Below are 26363 nucleotides of genomic sequence, written 5' to 3' on the forward strand. Positions count from 1 at the left end.
AGACTAGTTTCCAAAGCCAGCTTCTGCAGTCAGTCATCTTTTAATGGAGGTTTCAGTGTGCCTAAATTTCACTGACTGACTTAGGGTTACAAGGGAAGGGATTAGACTTGTAGCTTTAAGATAAAGCTTATGCAGCTTCTTAACATATGCAGGGGTTTTTTTTAATGCTCTTAAGGGAAAAATTCAGCAGTGGGAAGGGTTTGGTCCAGAGCAAAGGAAGGGGATTGTTTGTTTTTTGTTGTAGAAATCAGTGCAGTAAAATCCAACACAGTGTTACTATACATAACTGAAAACAAACTGCACAGAAATGACACCTGTTCAGCTCACTGCTTCTTATGTTTTATTTTATGGAGGTTAAGGCGGCAAAGCAGCAATGCCTGTAACTGTATGGCAAGCAACAGCCACTGGTGTGGGAGGCAATCGGACTTAAGCAATAACAGGTTATGCTTTTGCCATTTCAAAGGAGTAGTGCATATCTGTAAGTACCTGGCATAAAATTCTAGTAGAACTACTTCATGAACAAGAATAGTGGAATACTACATTACACATTCTTATACATTTCTATCATATTCAGATTTTATGTACAGTATTGATTCTATAAATGTACAGCTCTGCATAAAGTTGCTTCTTATAACAGGTAGAGCATTAAACATAAATCCAACATGGGCCAGCCATATTAAATTATAAATCTTGAAAGGCAACATCATTTAGCATACAGTACTATGTGGGTTTCTCTTAGCTTCTTACAGTTCCTGGTGAAGTCCCTAAACACATCAGCAAACACAAACCAGTTCCATTACAACTCTGTACAGAATTACTTAAATATACCATCACATGGGGTTGTGGATAGTACTATCCCAAATGAGCCTAAATATTTTTGACATGTAGCAGCATACTTAACATGTCCCCCAGAATGATCTGCACTGGAGGAAATGTGCATTTAATGTTATCTTCAGTAGAAAATTACAAAGGTTACTGATACTCAGCTGAAGGCACTTAGTATAAATACAGCCCTTTGAAAGTCCTGTGTCCCAGACTGCAGAGCACCTTGAGGATGGTATGTTTGAGCACTCTTCATAGGTCTTAAAACCCAAGTTTTAAATATAATAAATAATTGGTCATTATGTCCATTGCTGTACGCTTCTGAGAGAAAAGAACAAGGTCTGTGCTCTGGGTCATTTTCTTCCTACTCATATACAACTTTACTGGTGAAACTACTGCTGAGAATGGTAGATCTCAGAAGACACCTGGAGGCAAGAGGAATCATCTTGAACTACTGGTAACGTCATGCCAATTTTTGTCTGACAGTCTTTTATATCTTGGTGACATAATTGTTGGGAAAAAGACCTTGTTTTCCTCGTAGTCTTCCTGTCCACCAGCCAGAAGGATCTATGACAAAGCAACATAAGAGAATCTGTAAACTTCTGTATACTTTTCAGGTTCTTGTAATGCTGTTCCACACGGTGAGAGCCTTGTGAAAGACTGAGAGGACAGAACCTGACCTTGCTAATCTTAATGCCTTAGGAGGTTGAGAGTTGGAACTACTGAAGTACTTTTTTGGTTCTTGTGCTATAGCCAAAGCCTGTGCTGGAATTACTCTTAACATAAATGCACAGATCTGCAGTACTATACATACATTGTATATCTGACAGACTGCTATTGTCTGGATACTTCTCCCTGAGCTATCATAGACATTTGCAAGCCTAATGAGGAAACAACTGTGAGGTGGCACAAAAAGTTGTCTTAACTACTTATGGCAGTGTACCTTCAAGCTTCGTACTTACATAACAGAAACTTTTACCTCTACATACCTTCTTTAATTATATCAATGACATCGTTGGCATTAAAGCTGAGTTCATCTGTGTCCTGAGCATCATATGCATACAGTGCCCTGCACTGTGGTACCTGAGGCTTAGGTTTTGGTTGTGGTTTTGGTCTTCCTCCAGCTGGTGGGGGTCTGTTTGTTGTCTGCCTCCGAACGCTGATGAGGGGAGAAAAAAAATGGCAATGTGCTTCAAACTTCTGAGTTGAACCTAATCTTTTTATCAACCCCTCTGTCTTAAATTGATTCTAAAGAATATTGCAGAACAAGGGAAAAAACAATTCTCTTAAATGTCACATCAATTAAAAATAGCAATGTAAGACTTCCCTGCTAAAGGGACAGAGTAGACATTTCTTTCTTTCCTACTGATGAATTGATACTTCCAAATGGCAGTTCAAATGCATACAAGACATTTTAGTGTCCAGGCTGGAATGTAAACAAATGTGCACATGGAGTTCATGCATATCTTGGTATCTACATAGTTTAGTCTGGTTTTCCCCATGCCCCAACTTCACCAGGAATTTAGTTTCCAGTATGAAAAACAAAGTGCTAGCTCACAGGCTTGCTACTTTACCATTCTTGTGACTAAGCTGTAAGAAAGACTGCATCTCTTTTAGGTTGCCTCAGATTTCCAGGGCTGTCTATGGATGTGTTCTGTTATAGTCAACTGAAGCAGCAGGGGAGATGGTGCACAAACTCACAACTGTGACCACTCCAAAGATTAGGAAGGGAAAAGAGGGAAGAAATGCATTTTGCCAGCTCATCGGCTAATAAAGGCTGTAAGAGAGAAGAGGTATTAGATACACTATGTCAGTTTAAAATAAATACTAAGTGTGTTGAATGGCTAAAAATGTGGCAGTGATGTGGATGGAGAAGACCGAATGGTTACCATGTAATGTGATGCCATGACAACGTCACACAGCTCTTGCGGAAAAGGTCTGTAGTTGCTTACCTGAGGTCCTAGACTTAAGTTTTTGTCAATATGTCTGTGCCTAGTTCTCAGTTTGTGTAGTGAACTGCACCAGAAAGTTAACTTTTAAGTATGTGTTAACAGCATTTTCGTTCTAAATTTAGCTACTGGGACGGAGGATTTTCTCCTGTTCAGCATCTATTGACTTTGGTTTGGGGGGGATTTACAGTGTGAAGTGAAACCTAGACATAGGTACAAAAATCAGAGAATTCAGAGCAAGTCTTTGGAAAAGAGCTCAGCTTTTCTGTAACCATAGGAGAACAAAAACATCTGAAGTGTGATTTTATTTTTTTTACATATTAGGCCTGTACTGGATTGTTAGTGATAGCTAGAAATCAAAGCTGTGACAGTACCAGTGCATCCTTCCCTGTGCTAAAAATAAATCTATCATGGCTTTAGGTTTGCTATACCTACATTCACACCTCTTCAAGCTCACTCAGTGTACAGGGAACTCTAGAGCATTCACTTTGGGGGGAAAAAAACAGTCCTACAGAAAAACTTTCTGAAACCTACTGCTGAATATAGTAATGGCTCCCTTTCAGTATGTTAGAGGAGCTCATAAGCCCCAGGAAGATAGCACTTTCTGAGTCCTTCCTTTGGTCTGTTACTGCTGTACAACTAATTCCTCTAGGATGTTTGTTTTTTCATAATGAATATAGTGGAGAAGTGTGAGGCTAGTAATGCTGGGAATGCCAGTGAGCAGGCAAAGCCTCTCAGGTGCCAGGCATGCTTTCCTCCTCCATGCCCCTGTGCCTGACACTGCTCTGGGCTGTCTTTGGGAATTAACTGTTTGAAAACTGACCTACTGACTTGGCTAAGTTACTGTTTGGTCCTGCTGAGTCTTCAGTACTTGTGCTAGTTGAGGGTGACAACAGGCAGCAGGTAGTGAGAGGGTGGCTTGTTTTCTTGGCAGCACTGTAGAGTGAGATATTAATAGGCAAACTAAAGCCTGTGTGATGCTTGGCTGTCTCCCTCACGTGCCGAAGCGCTGCTTGGCAGCTCTGCTAACGGCCTCCTAACGGGGGCTGACGCCAGATGCCTGGCCTCTGCCCGGTGCCCGTGGCCTAGTGGTTCTGACCAGGCTTCGATACGCCCCTGACGCTCCCGGCGCCGCCAGCAGGGGGCGCTCCCTCACGGCCAGGGGCTGCCGCCAGCAGCGGCCGCTGGGGCGTGTTCGCAGCACAGCGTGTGCAGGGGGACTGCAGGCCCTGCTTGAAAGTTGGTAGTAAAATGCTCTTGGAAACGTCTACTGCAATATGCCTCGTTACGGTTTGGTGCTGGCAGGGACAGTAGCTGTCTTTTGTTAGTGTTGTGGCCATAACAGATGAGTCTTGTGACTATGTGCTCAGAATGTGGTTATTGCTAGCATTAACATAGCATCAAATACGCTGGGTTAAAATACTCCCATTACTAGGCAGACAGCAACTCCTAGCTCAGAATCACAGAATGTTAGGGGTTGGAAGGGGCCTCCAGAGATACATTGAGTCCACCTGGCCCCTGGCAAAGTAGGACCACCCAGGGCAGACCACACAGCAACACATCCAGGTGGGTTTGGAGACTCCACAACCTCTCTGGGCTGCCTGTTCCAGTGTTCTATCACCCTCACCATCAACTGCCTCCCCTTGTCGAGGTGGAAGTTCCTGTGTTCTAGATTATACCTGTTGTTTCTTGTCTTGTGCCTGGGCACCACCCAACAGAGACTGTCATCATCTTAGACCTTGCTAAGGTCTAAGAAATGACTTTGCTGTGCTCTTTTAAGATGTTCCCTTATCTTGCACAGTAGCATCTGTATTGCTGCTGCACATTGCCTACAGCTGTGGCTTACTTTGAAAGAAAAAACAAACCACAACAAAAGAAAAAAACAAAACCACCCTTACTCCTCAACATCCCCTTCCTCTTAATTGTATGCTGTGTAACTAAGCACACTTGTCTTGCTTCCTATACAGAAGCCTGACTTCCACTAAATCCATCCAGAAGGGAGCTCATTCCCTACTTCTTTTGTTACTGCTGTGGCTGGTTGGTTTGGGTTTAGGGGTTTTTTGGTGGCTTTTTTCCTAGTACTGTTACACTTACCAGTGAAAACTGGGGCAGATGGTGAAAATGCCAATCTAATACAGTCTTGTTTTGTTGGTGGGTTTGGGTTTTTTTCTTTCCATAGACTTACACTGATCATAATTGCCATTTTAAATGGTAACTAAGTAAGAGAAGCTTTAATATGTGCTAATTATCCTTGTGAAGACTGAAACAGATGGGATTGTTGGTGTGTACCCAGAGTATTAGGAACTGTGGTATGATGCAACTGACCTTTTTAATCCAGCATGATAGTTCCTATCTCATGTACTGGGCTACTACAAGTCACAGTTGCCTGACAGAAATCACAGCTCACGGAGTGGTGGTGTTACATGACAAAATAGAAGTCTAATATTAACTAAAACAGCTTTGACAGGGTAAGTTGACATGCAATGAGAGAAATTCACTACTTAAAGGCATGGAAGTTACTACTTTACAAGGGTGGACATGCATCTGAAAGCATTAGCATGTGCTGACAGTTTTGGAATTGTTAATATATGTAGCAGTGGCCACTTGTTTCTGATTTCCTTGTCTGAAGACTGATCTTAAGCTTACTTAAGCTTAAGTATCTCATGGCTAACACAGGGTACAGAGTTGGGGAAGATAAATGTCATTAGTACAACTGAAAAGACATTCTGTACACGCTTTATTTTGCTGGAGAGCTAGCCACCTCTACTCTTCGTGTGTAGGAACTGCAAGGCCCCCACTGTGCACTTCTTTTGATAATGGAGAGCTGTCAGTTGTCTATACACTTATTTATTTGTTTTCTGCAAGGTGTCTAATGTTCACTAGAAGCAAAATTCTAAGTAATTGCTAACTCAGTACTGTAACCTGTTGGGACAGAAACACAAAATAATGCTTAGGCCAACAGGAGAATGTAGCACAGAAGACCTACTTGCCTGTCTACTGACAGCTAGGAAGGGTCTGTTGGTACTTGAAGTTGCTCTTGATATGCTTAAAAATAAATAATCTTTTGTTGCCTCTAAAAATACCCATTCATGTGGATCACTGGAGAAGGGCACAGACCTGCTGCATCTAATACTCCAGAATATTCTAGGGCTGAGGGCTGTGGAATGTTAAAGGGCTGCAGAAGGTCAGGTTGAAACTTGGTGAGAGTTTGACTTGATCTTTAATTCACCCAGATTACCCCAAGTGCAAGCTCTCCCTTACATGGCAAAATGATCTGCTGTCAGGTCTGGGAGCCTGGGTCACAACTGACAGCTCGCTCAGAGTAAAAATATCATGACTGCATGTGGGCAGCAACAAAAATCCTTGAACATGACAAGTCACGCTGTGTCACAACAGTGGACGAAGTAAGATAAGGTTGAAATAATGTAATATCAGAACAAGACTGTGGGAGTATTTTAAATACCTGAGCAGTGTCTGGTTTTACTCTAAATTTACATCCCTTTCAGGGGCTACATGGTGCTCTCTGTTGTGGTAAGCAAAGACTCAGCTTTACCTTTCTCCAGCATCCTGACTGACTCCTTGTGGATGCTGAGTGCTGTCAGCAGCTACCTCTAGGAGCCTGTCTCACTACAAGGGGAGGTAACAGACTGCTGAAAGGGAGGGAAAGAGAGAGGCAGTTTGGAAGGAGAGAAGCTGAGGAAGACACTGAACTGTAATTCACTAAGAACCTGTAAATATAGAAGTCTCATCAGAAATAGTCCAAATTTCTTCTTGTTTTTTTTATCCTCTCAATGCTATTTGCACAGAGGTACAAGAATAATTGCTTGTTCAACATACTCAGGGCTTTCCTACTTAACAAAGATGTATGTTTACACTAATGTATACTTGAAAAGCTGTGGACTGTAGCATTGTCAGTGCACCGTCACTGTGCAAAGCTATTACACCTTACCAGAATGCATTCTTTATTTTATTTGCTAATGTAACTTTCCTTGTTGCTTCAATATGCTCTAGGACAACCAGATGTTACTAAGAGTAACTCCTCTAAGACTTGGTTACATCAGAATTAAATCCCACAAATAGGAAGGCATCACCAATAGGAAATACAAGCTGCTTATTCAAGACCTGTTTGGTATTTCTGCTAGAACTGCTGAACAGGCAGCACTCGGATTCCCACTATATAGTAAAGCTCCACTGATGTTCTACAAGAGAGTGAAATTAAAGTAGGAACTCATCAGTCATTGAAAAATTTAGTTTTGTAAGGCCTTTAACGTTCTGGGACTCTCAGGTCCCATAAACATTTGACAGACTGAAGTGTTGATGATTTCCACAACTCAGAGATCTTTGCCTGCCTCTGGATTTGTTTTCAAGGTCTGAAGCAGTTAGTTTCAGACTTGAGAACCACCTGTTCTGCTTCCCTCTACTAAGTCATTCCTGGATTCTGTCTGTCTTTCTGCCACTTCTGGTGATTGATGCTTTTCACTCTTGACTCTTGACTATTAAGAAATACCTACATACAAAACTATGACTTACCCACCCCCAAATCTTGTATGGTTGTCGTAGTAACATATTTGGGAAAGGTGCAGCTGAAAATTTCATTTGATTCTGAAACAATCTTGAGTGTCACACTGCCCAAGCTTTCTCCTAAAAAGAAGTCTAGTCTGTGAGTTGGGAGTCAAAGCTGAAACAAAAGGACTATTAGCCAGCAGTGCTGGGCATGAGAGCTGCCATAAAATACACATCTACCATGTATGACCTGTGCACCAGAAGGGAAAGCAAGCCTAGTTAAACTCTACCAAGTGTCTTAATACCCTTAAATAGAAGGTACCATGCAAATTCCAGATATTAAACTATGGGTGGTTCACCTTCATTCCTAAAGGCTCACAATGTGCTTTGAAATCCTATGGAAGATAATGATACCTTTGAGTACAGCTCAATAGCACAATCTGGTCATCTATGTACACAAGTTTATCAGCCATAAACATTTTGAATGTGTGAAGCCATTTACAAGAATCGACACTTTTTTCTCAGATGTAGTACAAAACTCTTACCCAGCTGCTCCTTGGTCAGGTACCTTCAGGAAATCCAAGCTTTCTAGTTGTTGTGAGATTTTGCCTGATCCTCCCGATAGTTGCCTTGGTAAAGTTGGTCGTGTCATATTTGTATACAGATTTTTCTGACTGGCCCGTTGATTTCCTGGGGCATGGGGAACTGGTGCAAACTGTGGGGCATTTATTATTCCATTTTGTTGCTGACCTAGAAGTAAATGAAGTATATAACAGATCTAGCCAACATACAGCTCAAAAAAGGTAAGCTTTTCCTTGTGTTGATGGCTCAGCTATCAAGGAACTTCAAAATAATACTGAAATCTTCAAGTTTGATTTATATGCAGTTTAGGGTCTGCTGGTGATCTACTTTTCATTCACATCCTTGTGAGTTACCCAAGGCTGAGACATGTGCCTTGAGGCTGAGCTCTCAGATGGATTGAACCTTATGAGTGTTAGCTAGAATGTAATCACCCTACCTCTATTTAAAAAAATGCATAAGATGTTACTCAGATAAGGGCTAAAGCTAGCTAGAATTGCTGGGGGTCTCTAAGTTCAACCTCCATATAACTCCCTGACAATAGGTAGACTTTTTAAAGTTGCTGTCTTTGTCTATTTTAACCAGCAAGACCTTCCTCCACTGTGGGAGGTGGGGTGGTAGTGGTGGTGGGGAGCTGTGGTTTGAATTTTATAGGTGGTGATAAAGGTAAATGGCTTTAAATAATCATGCCTCTAACTTGAATTCAAAATAAAGGCACCCATGTCTGGGCTGTGTGCAGGATCAGGGCCTAAGGAGCTCAACTCTACATGCTTTACATTCCTAAAATTCCCACGGAATAAAATGGGAGCTCTGCTTATATTAAAAATCAACTCACTCAATGCTGTCATTATGCCTGCTGAAAATTAGCAGAACTAACAGTTTTGCAGTGAGAAGACTTGGGAAAACCTTACTGCATTCCACAGCTAGTCTTTGCTTCTGCTATTCCCTTGATACTGTTGCAGAGCTTCGTAAAATGATATCTAAAACTCATTTTGGAAGCCAGGCTAGTATGACACATACATTATATTTATATAAAGGTTTGTTTTGTTCTGAACATACAGCCTGTTCAGCTACAGGCCTGCTAATTTCACAACAGAAGTGAAAATAGCAGAATACATTTGAAATGATCAAGGGTGTTACTTCCCACATTGTGAGAGCAGGAGGGAGAGAATTCTCAGTGACTTTCAAGGAAGAATGTGCCCAAAAAGCCTGGACGGTCTAAGTGGAACTCTTTCGTAACACCTGTCAGCAGTCGTATTTTTCCAGCTACCACTGGCTACTTGACAACAGAGTTTTAACCAAAAAACAAACCAAATATGCTCTGGTAATTCATCTGAGGTCTGTATAAACTGCTTTTAATTACCTTTCGAATATGATACCTTAATGCAGAAAGGATCAACAGAGCTTTTAATTTCAGAAGTTACACTGGACATTTTTAAGACCAGGCTGATGGAGCTCTGAGCAACCTAATCTAGTGTGAGGTGTCTCTGTAGGGGGGTTGGAACTAGATGATCCTTGAAGTCCCTTCCAGCCCTCACAATTCTATGATTCTGTGATCCTGCCTGGCCAATATAGTGTTGTTTCACTGGTCATAAACATCAAGTTCAGCTCCACAGCTGAACATCTAGGGTCAGTAGAATAATATTCTCACCTCGGAGTTCACAGGCTAAATTAATTGTTTCTTTCTAGGCCAGAGATGAAGTACCCTGATGACATCAATCCCATCCAAAAAGCACAGTGTCTTGCTGCACACAAGACAGGCTCTTCTAATTAGGAGTCTCTGTTGATGTGTCTGTTCAGGAGCTGTCATAAGCGCTAGATGGATATACCATTACAAAAAGGCCATACTACAGATACAAGCATCTACTGCTGCCTTGGACTCGTGTGTGCAAATCTACATACAAACTACTTTGCCTACCTGAAGCAAGTTTGGGCTTGGTCTGCACACACAAGACTTCTTTAGCCACTGTGTTTATCTTTTTTGGATAGCTATAAAACTGCTGAAAGAGGTTTTGAAAATAACAGAACAGGCTTGCCTTTTTAAAATCATCCTGGATGATTATTTACTGTGTCTGCAGACAAGTCAACTCCTTTAACTATAATAATTCCTCACTTTACTGCAAGCAGTTCTTGCAGAACATGCAGTCCTTAGTTTGACTTACATGGCAATAAGCATTGGGAATTGTCACACAATTTACAGCTTTTGCACTGTGCTTCTCAATAAACAGCTGGTGACTGAAGGAGAACAAAGTTAAAAAAAACCAAACCAAACAAACAGCAGTCTGGGAGTGTAAGTAAAAGAAACAACATTTGGGAAATCTTGGGTCAATGCAACATTGTTCTGCTCTCTGAGTTCACAGGCTAAATTAATCCTATCTCTCAAGGGCAGAAGTGAAACACCCTAATGACATCAGACCCATATAGAAAAGCCTTGCTGCTTACTGGCACAGCTGATACATCTCAGCATTCAGCATACACAAAAGTTGTTACCTAACAGGGTAGGACAATTAAGACATAAATTGCATTCTATTGTTTATTGGCACTGAAAGCAGTTTCATTGCCTGATAAGGGTATAGGTTTTACCCTTGCAGGGGAGCTGGAGAAGGAGACAGGGTTAGTTTTAGATTCAGCATCTCATGCTCAGTAGCTGAACATGCCAGCATCCACAACAACCAGGGCATCTCAGGTGGAACACCAGTTTGACTGTCTGCAGTACACTTCACAAATTGCTTACAATGTATGTCTTCCAGACAGGACCTTCATTATGACTTTTTTAACAGGTAAAAAATTACCAGATAACAAGAATAAAATGAAAGCCTCAGTTTGGAATTTTGTTTTTGCCTGAGGCTAAGAGGACTTACCAGGTGGAGGTGGTGCAGCTCTCATAGGGTAAGTCTGACTTTGAGACTTGTTGGAATACCCTCTACTTTGGGTAAAATTCCGTCTGGTAGGACCTAAAAGAAACCAGCAACGTTTCACCAACCTTTCATAATTAAATTAATTAGCTAAGTCCTTCTGGCTGCCAGACCCCTACTCTATGATCAGAAAGAGCTGATCTCCAGAAATAACAAACCTAACTGCCACAGTATTGACCAGGTTGTTCTAATGCTCAGGTACAACAAGAAGGAGTTAGGCTTGTTCTCCCTTTGTGATCCAGTTCAGCTGTCTCAAAGCTACAGTAAATGAGACCCAAAAGACCTAGTTTTATGAACTGCTTGTAAGCTGGGTATAGCTGGCACAGCAGTACTTTTTTGGCTATGCTGCTTCTGATCAGAAATTAGCATGAGAAAAATGTAGGACACAAAACTTGAGAGACTGGTATATTTGCAGCACAGTCTTTGGAAAGGTTACTTTTCCTCCTATCACATCTTGTCTTGTCCTGATGCAGACCTTTCTTCATCAGCAAGACTGTATGAACTGCAGGAGCTCAGAGCAGAGTAAAAGACTTCTCTCCAAATTGCTTGGCTAACTGTGCCATTTATACTCCATCACATGATTGTCACATGGCAGAGAATTTCAGATGTTTCAGAAACAGCTGGTATACAGCAAAAGGAACAAAATTCCAGCATGGAATTCTGTTGTATCATTAGGATATATAACTTGGATCTTCTTTGAAGTGTTAGAGAGAAATAATAAAAGAATATGCTGAAGCAAGCAAGGAGAAAAAGGGTCAACCATCCTGGGGATTTCTGAAGGAAATTCATACTTACGAGAATTCTTTGGTAGCCCTGGTCCAATGCTGATCTGCAGCACTTTATTACTTGGCTTGAGAATGGCTATATCTCCTTGGCCTTGCATAAATTGCACTTGTCGAGACCCACCACTGCTCCAGGGCCCCCAGCTCTCCTTTTTCAGCTTCATTTCAAGTCTAATATAAACACATGGACCCATGAATTTAAAAACCATAACATTTCTATGTGAAATCAGGACAATATTACTTGACAAGATAACTTAGAAACATAACAATGATGTTTTAACAGTCCCAGTAAAACTACTCCAAGGAAATTTAAGATGTCCTGGAAAGGATGGGAAAGTACAGTGAACTTTGAAGAAAAATGTGCAGAGGTCTGAGTAAGAGATATGTCTGCCATCAAATGTCACTGCCTCTGCAGCAGACTCTAGTGGAGCAAGCTTGAGTGCTCTCATTGTAAGCATGCTCCTGTATATATACACTAGCTTTGTGCATGTGTGCACTGGCATACTGGTATATACCAGTATATGCTTTAGGAGTGGGCCTTGTGCCTGTGCTGGGAGTAAGCATTTTTGCATACATATACTTCAATCTTTACAATTTAAATGGTTTTACATGCACACACATTCCCAGCATTTCCACACTGTCATCTGCTCTGAGCTGCACTCAGGTGTGATCTAAGGAAATGATGCTTTGGTTTTGGCCAAGACCCTAGAAGATAACACATTACATCTTACACAGACAAAAAATGTATTCCTGCTACTGGCTTTGGATTTCCAGCATACAGAAGCATACAAGAATGTTGCACACCTCAGTTATACTCCTACACTCTTTCCAAACTAAAATAATATTCTCCTCTTACCTTTTGTAATTCTTCCACTTTTTCAAAGGAAATAAACATGAATCCAAGGCCTGCTGTTGCTAATCTGCTTAGTAGGTAGGAGTGTTCACAAAAGTGTATGTTTGTTGGCTTAGTTTCCAGCATGTGCTTACAGCTAAAATGCACATCGAATGTTCTATAGCTTTCCAGGCTTGTTTCTAAATTGTTTACTTAATGAGGCACCTTTGGAATTAGCCTTTCACCCTGCAAGTTCTCTGTCCACACAACAAACCAGAATTTCAGATTGTTAGATTATGTCTCCAGAACTGTTTCAAACTCTTCATCATGATGCTTCTACTCCTTGGTTAAGACTAAGAAGCTGCCCCCTTCACATGACAGGAGACAGCCATTACAGGGATAGAAAGCTTGCACTGTGACTGCATGTTAGTTCTGCAGTGGCTGGCTTGGCCCTTGCTGTGGGGCTACAGCTCTCCTAGCACAGAGCTACTTGGTAGCATGAAGCTGCAGACCCTTGAGCCTGATGTTCAGTAGAATGAAGACAACTCCTCCATGCAGACAGTGGAAAGTGGCAGATAAACCAGGTACAATCCTAACTTGTTATTCTGATAAGCTACTCAAAGTCTGGTCTCCTTGCACGTACAGCTTCAGTGTCAGGACTTGCCAAGGGGCATTCACTCATTTGCCTTGGTGACAAGAACAAAGAATATTTCATTCTTAAAAGCTTATAGGAAAAGACAACTCACGTATTGCTAAATTTCAGAGGTAGCTTTCTTTGCGTTTTCTCTTCAAATCGTTTTGACAAGAGGCTTAAAAACTCCGTTTTGAAGACTGACTCGAGCAAACTATCATATTCCTGTTCATGTAGAATGAAAATGTCATCCTGCATTGTGCTGAAAAGAAACCACAGCATATACCATCCAGATTAACATTTCATCAGCAAATACAATCAGCATTGCAATGATATTTGTGCACTACTCATGGTTAATTTTTGAGCCCAAGCAGCATCAGTTACAGAGTCTTGCTTTCTGAGAAGAGGCTTGTTGGTTGTTTTTTTCAGGAGTTGATAATGGAATATTGGAAACAATCCTTTTTGAGAGACAGAAATACTGCTTGGCCATTTTAGAGTGATTACAGTCAGAAAAAGAGTACGTGCTATTAAACTTACAGCTCCAGTCCACCTCTTCAATAATGGCAAAACTTGTGATTACAGGTGAATTGGAAAGTTGAAAGTTACTAAACAAAGACTGAAACCCCAAAGCAAGCAAATGTGGAATTTCTACCAGCTTTAGTTTGGACTGGTTTAACAGAGTATAAAACTCACACGTGTTTGGTTCCATTGTCACCTCTGGCTCAACTCCTGCTGAGGATGCTGCAAACCACTTCAAAGTAAATGATACCCACATCAGTAATCTGCAAGACTGATTCCTGCTCTTCAGAGAAACCCCCCCACCAGTTCTGTCACTCCTAGCCAGAATTACTCTTGTTGCAGCATGCTGGTGTTTACAGGTGCATTGTTCTTCCTTTTAACAGCATGCTACCGCTTCCTAGCTCTAACTACATTAGTGCCTGTCTGTTTCTGTGTCTTCTCCACTAAAAGGTATAAACAAAGCTTTCCAAAGAAAACTGCAAGACCTGAAAATGGAGGTCATGGCTCCTCCCCTTACTTCCTGACTTGATTAATATATAAGCAACCATAGGATGCTCTGATTCAATTTGCTTATCCCACAGTAAACAAATTGTATTTTGAAGCTGGTCAGCCCATCCCATCTGAGCTTACAGAACCAGGTTGCTGAATGGGAGCACAATGCTTAGATCAAACACAAGAAAATGGTGGAAGCATAATGACAGAGGGAGGGGACTGTCCCTTGAGCAGCTACCCACAAGAAATTTCTATTTTGATGTGTGATTTAATAATCAGTTTAAATCAAGTTAACATTGTTGTGCAGTCAGAAGAGGCAGCCTTTCCTCTGTCTCTTTTCATGAGCATTTCTGTTCCTGCCCTCATGCTAGAACCCCCCCTGTGACCTTCCCTGGTAGATGAATTTTGTGCATCCCTCCTTTTAAATGTCTCACCCATATCTCCATGCAGCCATCTGAGTGATAGCTAGTGTGGGAAAGTGTAGCTAGTAGAAGAGACAACACAGGACTTTAGACAACTGTGTAGACCTGAGAATTACTTAATCTTATCACACAAAACAATAACCACATCATCAACATGGTATTTCACAAAGTGGAGAACAGCCATTGAAGAAAGGAGCATTAGCTGGGTATTCCTGGCAGTTAAGTATTTCCTGGCAGAAAACGTGTGGCTTATTTTCATAGTTGTTTAGTCCACTGCAGGGAGCCTGAAGCCAAGATTTTCTGCTCCTTTGTCACCGATGTTAGTCAATCTTCTGCTGCTATTACTAATATCAGAAGGCACCACTTTATAATGACAATTTATTTCAATACATTGCATATCACCTTACTAAGTGAAAAAGGCACTCTCATTTTGCATTTGTGTCTGGAAAAATGGACCTTTCTGAAGCAAAAGTTCAACTTTAGCCTCATGGAAAATTACCAGCCATAAACCAATCATTAGCAATATATGTAAGCATTTGGTAACCTTTTGAGAGGAGCTAGTCTCCAGAGCAGAGATCCAAGGCTGAACTTTCTGGGACTGATCACAAATGGAGTAAAGGACCAGGAAGATTCAAGTTCAACAGAAAAACTAGTGATGAAGAATAGAGGAAGTAAACAACCACCAGAGGTCCTTGGAGACCACCTAAGGACTATAGCAGCCAAGGGAGGGGTGTTAACCTATGACAATGAGTTTTCAGAAAAATGATGAATATATTGATTCTTGGAAATGTTTGGGGGCTATAAAAACTTTGCTCATTTGAAGTTCAGGTGATACTGACTCGGGAAGAGGTTCCTCAGCACTGCAATAAAGAATACCTGCTCAACAAAAGCACATTGCCTGTTGAGTATCAATCATTTCAAATCCTGTTGTATTTAGAATTAGTATTTGTTAGGAGCTTTCAGCGTTTTTTCTGTACAAACAGCATACAGAATTCAAAACTGTGAATGTCCACATTGCAGTGTTTAAGGCTGTGGACAACCAGGCAGGTTGCTTTGGAAGCCAGGTGAAGGGCAAGCCAAAGTTACACGCTTGTTATTAAGAAATAGTTTCCTTCAATGGTTTGCACAGCAATACTTCACACAAAGAAGGTGATGATATCTCAACTAAATCTGTATACTACTGCTTCAACATTTCAGAGTAACTCCAAAACTAAATTAAGGCCGTAAGGAACTCCAAGAACATTCATCTCAGAAAAAAAACCCAAAAAGCCTACTCTTAGAGAAAATTAAGTCTATTTGCCCTAATCACTGTTTCCTGAACCTAATTACCAAGCAATCAACAGCCTTCCATTTTGGCCATGCTCCTCCCAACTCATTTGCCTGTTTGCTGACTATAAATCTGAAAGAGGGGAAGAGGGCTAATTTTCTGACCCTCACTTTTCACCTGATTACTGGAGACTATACAGTTCCCTCTACAGCCTGCGAGTACCTTTGTATGCAGATTTAAAAAACAGCTTCCTGGGGCTCTTGACTGTCAGGTGTGAAAACACAATTCTAACCCACCTGAAGCATTAGGTAAAGGATAAGTTGCATCACTGCCTAAATATCTACCTACCACCCATGTGATCTGTAATCTCATTTTGAATTCTGAAATCTTTCCCTTCATTTGGAAAAGGGTGTATGAAAGCACAAACATACCTGCTTAGTATTCAAAATTGCTATGAGAATCCTATAAAAATACAGAGAAAGAGCATGACCTCCTTTTCTATCATTAAGTAAATCTAAAGCCTCAGCAGGTGAGGAGAAAGTTCTTTACAGAGAGACTTGTTAGGCATTGGAATGGGCTGCCCAGGGAGGGGGTGGAGTCACCACCCCTGGAGGTGTTCAAGAGGGGATTGGATGTGGCACTTGGTGCCATGGTTTAGTCATGAGGTCTGTGGTGACAGGTTGGACTTGGTGATCTTTGAGGTCTCTTCTTGGTGATTCTGTGTATGAGTCTGTGAACAAGGCATGCAAGAAAAGCCTAAGACCTACAGTAAATGTTATCCAGTCTGCAGTCTTGTCTGCTAACGAGACAGCCTGGCAGTCTGACTGCACAATACTGTTAGGATGTCCCATGTCACTCCTTATCAGATGAATTATAAAGCTCAGTTATTTGTTGTTACTAAAAATGCAAAAACATTTTCATGATTAGGGGTTGTCATTGTCAGTATCCTGAACCCAAGTTCAAGATGCCAAGCTGGGCATTTGCACCTTAAATTGCAACTCCTTTAGTGATTTAAATTGCTGGGTAGTGTTAATAGCTGTTAATACATGTAGATAGTGCCAATTATCCTGCCTTTATTATGCATAAATGTATTGACATGAGCTCACATCCATGCATTGTGCATGGGTTTCCTGAGAGGTATTTTTCACATAGCAATACAAGAATTCAATTATCCTCTCTCTCCCTTCTATTTAAAATAAATTTAATTTTGTATTGACTTATTTTTCATGTAATACTAAATTTTAACTGAGTTCAAGTAAGAATTGAAACTTTGAGGCTGCAATACAAAATAGAACTAAATCCATTGTGGATAAGGTTGGGGAAAATGTTATTGTAATTATTTTCTTCCAGTACAAAGGTTTGAGATTCACTTCTGAACCAGTCAGAATTCAATTGTCTTAGAGGTGTGGAAAATTATAGGAATGATAAACTGGAGTTCTGAAGGCACATGAGAGAATACAAGTTAGAGCAAATGCCATTTTTGCTTTGAGCCTGATATCCGAAAAACTGCTTTAGGGGGTTTTGGTGGTGGTGTTTTTGTGTATGTTGTTTTATTTGTTCTCTCCCAAAAATATAGTAGGTAATAAGGTAATACGTGTATGAAATGAAGCTTTCGCTCTGGTCTTACTAATTGCAGAGTGTTACAAGTGCTAACTCTTGTTTCAGATTTGAGAGCAGCAATACATTTTACAGCCTCTGCAGCCAGAGTGTTGTATGTCTACTAAGCCACTTCAGAGTTGAGATCCCTTGGATTAAGACCCATTCTGACTCAGGCCACACTAACATCCTAACAGGGGAAAGCCCTCTTGTCCCCACAGGTTCTTTAGGATTTGGGTTTGGAGGAATAGCTGGACAGTTCGATGGCCTGTAGTTCTGAATATACCAGATATTTTTGACAATAAAATAAAATCCATAGGCAAAGTTCAAAATATTATTAGACATAGCATAATATGCATATTTCATGTGAGCTAAGCACATTGTGTTTTGCTTCAGAAGGTTCTGTGGAACTGTTATTTACATGTGAGGAGTGTAACAGCTTTCACTAACTTGGCAGGCAGCCTTTCTTTTAGCTGACTCAATGTGACTGTGTCTGTGGAATGCTACCGTCCCGATTTAAGCATCTGTGTGCAATCTGTTCAAGGCTTGCACAGCTCGCAGTCCAAACTTGGGAGTACTTAAAAAGGTTCCACTCTCATCTTTAACCTGGATCTACTACAGTTATTTGTTGCAACTTTTGTTATAAAGATACATGATAAATAAGCCACAGGTTTTGCAAAAGGTACTGTGAGCAGACACTTCTTGCAGACCTTTACCTCATCTTGAAGGGGCTGTAGAGAATTCTGAAAAAATATTAAATTAGCTGTGTTTGAGTACTGGATAATGTCTGTGAGATGATTTCTGGCTGTGCTAATGGGAACTTTTTTCTAAGCATATAGGAAAAGTGTAGCTTTGTATTCTGTTACAATAATAATTCATTTCAATATTTAAAGCACACTTGTTACCATGGTTTAAATTACCCTCAGCTACCAGCTCTGATAAACTGTGATGATAAATGCAGAAATATCCAGAGACTTGGTTCACCCATCCTCAAAGGGGTGAAATGATACAGGCAAGAATCCACTGGTCTTATGGTTTTGTTCACCTAGCTGGGATTTTCAGCTCTCTTGGACACCTCAGGTATTTCAGGCCATCTGAGATTGGCTTGACATTCAGTCAACAGAAGTGATATGAAATCCAGCTAGAAAGAAAGGGTTTAGTAGCTCACCAGAGAAGAAACAACCCTTTAGGAAACAGTTTACACAAGGTGTACTTTTATAAGTAAGACTTATTTCTGTGATATGAAGCTTGAGCCAAAAACTTACTGGAATATGCTTGTACATGGTGAATATATTGCTTCACATTTTGGGGGACTCACTGGGTAAGCGGGACCCAGTGTAAGCAAAACATTTCAACAACTAGCCAGAAAATGTTCATGTACTGCCTACAAACAAAAGCATTTATTACTGTTAACACTTACTGGAATGGAAAGGTATTTTCTAGGTACTGACCTTAGAGAAACAGAAAGAATTCTCTCCACTTCCATCCTTCGCTTTAAGACTTCCTTCACTTGGCCCTTCTCTGGACCCTGCTTTATCTTCTCACGCCCAATCAGGTATATGCACTTTGGAGTGAGGACAAGATCTCGCTTCACACTCTGAAACACAAAATTGTGGTCATCAATGCATTTGTCTTGTGATGCTGTTCCAAAGACAGATAATACACTAGCATTTGGGGCAATATTGCTAGTGAAACCCCCACACACCCCAAACTGATGTGATAAATCACATGACTATGGAGTCAGATTGCACAGGACAGGAAAGCTATTTTGTTTCCCATTTCCTAACTAATGTATTTTTCGTCCCAGCAAGTCCTCCTGTAACGGCTTCATCATAGGTCTAGAGGTTCACAGTGGCAGTGTTCCAGTCACAAGGGTGTAACTCCTTCCCTATGTGTTTTAAGTCAAAGACACTTTATTTTCAAGCTGGCATGACACTAACATGATAGTTTCTTTTAATGGACGGTGAAGACATCTGTAACTGCCTAGCAGAACTAATCATTAGTGGATGTTGCTCTTAAACCTACCTTAAACCGTCTGTCATACTTAGTTACGGTGTCTGCAAAATCAATCTTCTCGCGTTTGCCCACAAACTGACGGAGCTCTGGATGGTCTTCCATGCCTATGTAATCTCCCACAAAGTTCCTGTTAATGCTGTTACGCCTTCTCTCTTTCTTGTTCAGCAACAGATCTGATGCTTAAATATAAAAAACCCCACCATCAATTAACATCAATTTTCTAAATCTATGATCTGAAAGATCTGTTTCAAGCAGATTTTTTGGGAATAACTGATAACAAAGTTATTTATAATATGGAAAAAACAACAAAGCACTGCTCCCAATCCTTTATATAAGGATCCGTGTGGTTATTGTATCTGTTCCTAATGCTAAGCAGGTCTGATTAATCAGGAGCACTTCTGGAAGTAGGGAATTTCTCTTTAGAAATTAAATATTAACTTGCCCAAACCCAGAATGTTGTTTATTGACATTACCCAGGTCCCACATGCAACTAAGCAACACAGTCCCTGGATTGATTTGTATCAACTACAGACAATGTAGGTCCTGTGTAACTGTAGGAAACTCTTCCTTTTTCGCTTCCCCTGAAACTTCTCTGATCCCTGTCCTACATGGTCTGGCTTGGCTTTGAGAGCAAACTGTGGGTAGCCCAAGAAATCCATGCACGCAGAGCAGCCAGACTCATCAGTGGTACCTTAAAGTTCCAACAATTTTCAGTCACTGCTAGACAATCATTTGCAATGCAGTGGTTTGCTCTATATTTTCTTTGTCTCTGGTAGCACTGTTTCTGTTGCTGAAACCATGTGTGAAATACTGGTCATCAGAAATTACAACCTACCTTCTTCTCTCATCTGTACATATTTTTTCCTGGCCACATACTTCCTCCAGGCCTTCTGGATGGCCCTGGCATATCCATCATACTTCCTCTCTCTCATCTCTTCTAATAAAAATAGCTGTACAAAGAGACAAATGAGTGGGCCAAACATTTTACATTGAAAGTTCAAGAAAAAGCTATGGTTTAGTTTCCAGTGTATTTTACTCTAGACCCAAGTTGGTGCCTCCACAAGTATGGGACCTGAGATCTGAACGGTAACATTTTCTGGAGGAAGTCTCTGACGCTTGAGTGGTTCTGACCCAATGTACCCATTAATCTTGATACTCAGTGAATATGGATTCTCTGTGATATACTCTACCAGTGCAACTCAAGGTTCTCCACTGGGTGTCCATCCAGGCTCCATATTCACGCTCTTCGAAATCTCTATTGCTGTCGTCAGAATGCTACCATGCCTATGGGGATCTGTGCAATGTGTAATATGCAACCATATTTCCTGTCTGGGTTTCTTACTCTTCTGCCCCTTGGCTTGATTCTCTCCCAGCAGTGACGTTTGTCATCTGGCTGCAGGATTTACAGCTATGATCTTGTATTTCAGTATGACATAGTAACATTTTGGGGTTTAAAATGCTGTCAAGAACTCAAGAGAAAATGCTGATTTATCAAAACAGAAATGACACTTTCCCAGGCCCCACTGAAATCTCTACATTCAATGCATTAGAACAACTTCACAATTACTGAAGGATACAGCACAAGCATTTGGATAACAAAGAACTAAAGCATCTCACTGACATGACTATTCCTTCTTATTTCCTCTTCTCTGTATTAAATATTTGTAAGGACTTTTCTAGATTTCAAAAGAGATAATACTAATAAGAGCAGGTATATCAGGAAGCCCACCTGGGCTTAGGATCCTTTTTTAATTTGCTGCCCTAAACCATGCAAATCTAAAAAAAACCAATGTCATTCAACTGATCTTTAGAAAGGAAACTTGATCTAGTGCAAGCCATTTCCACAGAGCCTCATTTGCCCTTGTACAGAGTTATTTATTCAGGTGTTTGATGGAAATGTAAACAATGAAGCCTCCTTTCTGCCACCCATATAAACCCTTATTTCACGGTTGGCAACTCTCCACCTACAGCAAACTGACTGAAAATAAAGTAATCTTCACAACACACAAGCACTAGATGGGGTTTCAGCACACTGAGTGCTCCTGATGCAAAAAATTTCTCAGCTTCAACAAGCCATAATCAAGCCCTTGTGCAATTGAGGTTAGAGTAACAACATTAATGTTGTCTTTCATGAGCATTTGCCACTGACTTCTCTAACAATAATTGCTAACTGCAAAATCTCAATGAAAAATAATCCAGTACCTGCAACTGAGGAAGCTCAGTGAAGACAGCGAGTTAAAGTATGATTCAAAAGTATTTTCTTGTCCTAAAGTATATATTTTAAAGCTTCCCCTCAGTCTGATCAACCACAACAGATGCTCTTTGGTAGAAAGAGATATTTTCATTGACCATCTAAAATATGTTTCTCCAAAGTAATATAACCTTAGCTAGTACTTAGTCAGTATTCAGTATTCCTAAGGTCATGTGAGAGATGATTGTCTTTGATACTAAGAGATATGAATCAACAAACTTTCCTGGAAGTTGATGTAAAAACACTTTTTGCCAACAGATTTTGTGTGTTAGCAAGCACAGGATAAAAACAGCATTATGATGCCTCCCTATGTGTGACACTGAGTTGCAGTCACTCTGGAACACTGATTTACTCAGTGATGTGTAACATATCCATACTGCCACTGGGGGCTATTCTATTTTCATCAGTAGTTCTTGTACTGAGAAGCAACTTGTTTTCTTGGGATAATGGTCAGATATGTTCTAATGCCATGATATTCCATCCTGTGACACACTCCGATCAAATGTCACCCAGCGCAACCTGCCACACACAAGCATCTTCACATTCAATCTCCTCTTCTTTGATGCACTTAATGCTCCTTACATTAGCGTCAAAATCGTGCAGGGTCCTTATGTATAGTACCCATTATAAAACTGCCTGAATCCTTGTATACTTGAGGCACCTGTGACAGACCTACCCAGGCTGACTTGTATACTCTTATGCTTCTCCCACTTCAGCAGCTATAACACTCAGCTTCTGAGTGTGCAGGCCTTTTATTTCAGCAAAATAATTTCATATATAAAAACTCAAGTTCTGCCACACTTACAGACTCTGGAGCTTTGATGAAGACTTTGGATTTTCCAAGCTGGTATTGATCAAGATCCATGTTGACTGACTGAAGCAGATGGAGAACTCCTTGTTTCTCATCTCCCTTCCAGGAAGGCCAGGTTGCTTTGGTCAGAATGGCGTACCTTAACCAGCAAGGAGAAGAGATTAAAACCTGGGATGAAACAGCAGCAGAGTGCCACCAACTCCTGGTGTTACCCTGGGGAAGCACTAAATTTTGGCAGGATTTAGAGAAATCTGACATGTGAGAAAATGCACAGTATTTAGATGTTACTTGTTTAGCAAGACCAAAGTACCTGCACCCTTGGTATTCTAGAGTCACTCTGAACCACGTGGCCTATTTCCATTTAAGCCTTCTTTGCTTGTCTTATTCTTACAAAGGCTGCCTCTAAGCAAGTGACCAGCTCATGCTCTTAAACCACCTGTTCAACAGCTGGTCTGCATTTAGCAAGAAGCCATTCTTGTCTTTGTCCCAGAGTGCCTCTGGTACAAGAGGAAAGATATAATGGTGCTGGTGCTACCTAGAGAAAACACTGGTAACTGACCACACAGGGCTAGGGAAGGAGATGGGTAAATGCTAAAATGATACACCTTTGATGTGAAGAGGTGAGTAGTCTCCTGTTACATGTTATTCTCTTTAAGCCTTGAAACTGGAGTGGATGCCAGGTTGCAACCCTTTTTAAACTGATCACTTTTTCTGGCCTAACTTTGGCTTTTGGAACTGCCAGGCTGGAGAGACAAAGCTGCCTTGTTCCACTGCCCACCAAGAAGAACTGCCTCTGCATCTCTATGGGTAACTAACTTCTTTAGCAGCAGCTTTTTAGACTCCTTTGACAATGGGACCAGAGAACAGATAAATATGTTGTAACAAATTTCCCCCTGAATTTTTACATCCATTACTCTTTATAACTCCTTTTAGTGTCATGCTGATTAGTAAAACCATTCAACCAATGACAAAAGTGATTAAGTGATTAAGCTCAGTTTGCTGCAATTCCCAAGTTCTCGTTTCTTAAGAATATTTTAGCAGCTCCTAATAAAATGTTCTCAGAAATGACACAAAGAATTGTTAGAAAATTCATTAAGGGAACATTCATTACTCATTCTTGTCATATCTAAAATGTTATCCAGCCAGGAAGCAGAAACAGTGTCATGCAACTTAACACAACAAACAGAAAAATAGCCAACAATTAAAAAGGAACACATCACAAACCCCAAACACCTCTGAATAGCATGTGTATGAAAAGAGAAAGCTAACTGATTAATAATTCAGTAGGATTCCAAAGGGTCTGCTGCTGCTGTGTTCAAATCTATTGTTAGTTAACCAATGCTCCTGTAACAAAGTAGTTCTTATCTTAAATGTAGAAGTACATTCAACATAATCTGTCTACAGACAATATGTACATTTATATATTTAATTTACTGGCATATTATTGAATAAATAGATGGACTTGCAACTCTTTGCTAGGTTTCAAGTAACTTCCACCTTATTTACTCAACAGTCTCTTTTGCAGATTCATATAGTTTTATAGGTGGGTCTAAGCAAGTCTGAATTTAAAGGAGCTGATGCTAATGAAGGCATGTGAAACTGCTACCTTCCACACAACAGTCTGACACTACACTTCAGCACATTATAAATTCTTTCCTACATCGGAGCTATACAGGAGGGCACATGGAAAGAATTTTTTAGGAGCTTTTAATGTAAGTAAAGCTTTCAGGTACAAAATATGAATAGATTTTAAACTCTCCTTTTGCATACATTAAAATTAACTTCATACATTTTACTGGTGTGACACATCTACAGGTCAGAATAAATAGGTTATTCTATACCATGCCCCAATAAAGAATGTCACAATTTTCTAGCATGAAAATGCTATTGCTCTTCACTGCTGTTTATAAATAGCACTTTCCTCTAAAGCACTTGTGCAATCTTCCCATACCCTGGCCACATCACTATTCGTGCATTTTTCATGTGCTTGTAATTTCATCTTACAGAAGATTTCAGCACAAGTTCTAAACATGTTTTAAATTGCTTCTGAAACAATTTCAAATCATGACTGACACCATCTATTATAAATTCATAGTAAGCAGTTAGGTCTTGCGTCTAAATATGGGAGTATGGAGTTGAGCTTTCAGATTGGTTATGCTTTGAAACACATAGGCCTTCTCAGTGACTGTGGCTTTTTGCATGCAAATGCAAGTTTTGTACATAAAAGTCTATTCAGCCCAGAAAACTCCACTTACGTGGAGCTGCCAAGGAACGCCCAATGAAAACAAGTGTACAGCATGCATTTCCTGTCCATCCCATGTCTCAGCCCACTTCTACTCACACTGACTCAGGGTGTCAGAATAGTGCTTGTTCTGGATGCTAGGGAACTGTGAATGGAAAGTTTCAAGGAAGAGTTTTACTTGCAACAAGATTGCAAATTTAACATGACTAATTTGCAACAAGTGGATGAATTCCATAAAGAAGGGGTTTGGTGGCCTGTGGATCGCTACACAAAGTGAAGTATAGAAATCTGTCCACCTTACAGAGGTACCATGTAGCTTTCCTTTGTGCAGACTTCTCAGGCAGTTTTTGCTAGAGCTGCACAACCCTCAGAGCTCAACAACTGTGGAGGCTGGATTTAATACACATTATTAAGCTGTTATTCCGCCTCAGCAACAGACTGTGTTAAGTAATGGAACCTGAAGAATATATTCATCTGGGCTTAAATCCCTTTTCTTCATGATCTTCAAAATTGTTCCATAACAAAAATTAAGTTCATACTTTAAAATCTTTTAGGCTTGTCTGTTACTAGATGACTAGAACGTTCTCTGTATCATCAGTGGCTTTGTTTTGTGCACTGATCAGCTGCACTCCATTCCTTGCAACAACCAATTGGGTTTTTCTGTTTTGTATTCTCAACTGTAACACAGATTTCCCACAGAGGCAGGTCTGTCATGTGCTCAAACTGATCGCTTATTAGCTGTATGTCTCAAATTTCTACAAAACTCAGAAGATGAATGCTGTATAAATCTTGAAACTGCTCTTAAATAAGAGAATTTCATTAGCTAGTTATCTTAATCATCTTAACAGCTGGTCCTAAGACACTGAAAAAAGGATTGGTCTTAGTGCTGACTTGCTTCCATTGAGTGAGCAGCTGCAGTGATTTGAGCTGTAACCATTTCCCAGCTGTTTGAACACCAGTCAGAGGACACAAAGAGCAATTTAAAATAAAGCTACATTTTACACTGAAAGGGTTGAATGGCAGGCATGTATTTCTTTACCTATCTTCTGTCACAGGAAAGGAAGAGTTGGAAGAACTAGAGCTGTAACATTAGAAACAAAGACTAGCAGCTAGAGGCTTGGGATTCCAGGCTCTGTAGCTCATAACTCAAAGCTCCCTTTGAGGAGCCCTCTGAACAGCACTACATAAAGAACTGAGGTCTCAGGTTAAGTTTACTGAAAAATTAGAAGACTTTTAAATGACGCAAAGCCAGACTTAAGACACTTTCAAATCTGTGAGAAAGGTAAATGGGGGAAAAGGAAAAGGGTAAGTGGAAAAGGAAAAGCTTTTGAAACTTGGAACTCTGATTCCTCCTCATCACAGAAACAACTCTGTAATAAATACTTCAAAATTAGTATAACCCCTACCTCTGCAAAAACTTCTTGAAAACCCGCCTGTAGGCATACCCAGCTCTTCTCACTCGAATGTTTTCTTTCAGACCCAAGTATTCAACTTGATGCTTTACCCTGTGGGCAAAAACAACGCAAGATTGACAATCCATTTTATTTCAACATATTTGTGGATTGAGGTATTCTCAAAAAGTCCACATTGTGTTTAAAGACAATTGACTTTTAAAGCTCATGCACAGGTATATGAATCTCTTCTTGTGCACTACCATGCACACTGCATGGTAGGAAAATTATTCAAGGCAGGTTGCCTACATTACTGAAATACATTTAGCACATTTATCTTAGC

The 26363-nt window shown here is 40.4% G+C and overlaps 1 protein-coding gene across 1 annotated transcript in view; it reads right to left on the bottom strand.

Moving 5' to 3' along the window:
- Positions 1-317: 317 nt before the first annotated feature.
- MYO1E (myosin IE) overlaps positions 318-26363 on the bottom strand; it is an 87447-nt gene continuing 61401 nt past the window's right edge. Inside the window, exons 18-28 of the mRNA XM_068143953.1 lie at positions 26036-26134; positions 22382-22526; positions 20161-20275; positions 19335-19504; positions 18761-18906; positions 13129-13275; positions 11564-11721; positions 10715-10807; positions 7820-8024; positions 1812-1981; positions 318-1389 (exon numbers count right to left, since the gene is read on the bottom strand). Coding sequence (XP_068000054.1) covers positions 1313-1389; positions 1812-1981; positions 7820-8024; positions 10715-10807; positions 11564-11721; positions 13129-13275; positions 18761-18906; positions 19335-19504; positions 20161-20275; positions 22382-22526; positions 26036-26134 — 1525 coding nt within the window. The 3' untranslated portion in view covers positions 318-1312. The remainder of the gene's footprint in view (positions 1390-1811; positions 1982-7819; positions 8025-10714; positions 10808-11563; positions 11722-13128; positions 13276-18760; positions 18907-19334; positions 19505-20160; positions 20276-22381; positions 22527-26035; positions 26135-26363) is intronic.

This window comes from Melanerpes formicivorus, unplaced genomic scaffold, assembly GCF_026170545.1.
Source record: "Melanerpes formicivorus ecotype bairdi unplaced genomic scaffold, bMelFor1.0.p_v2 SCAF_10, whole genome shotgun sequence".
NCBI lineage: Eukaryota > Metazoa > Chordata > Aves > Piciformes > Picidae > Melanerpes > Melanerpes formicivorus.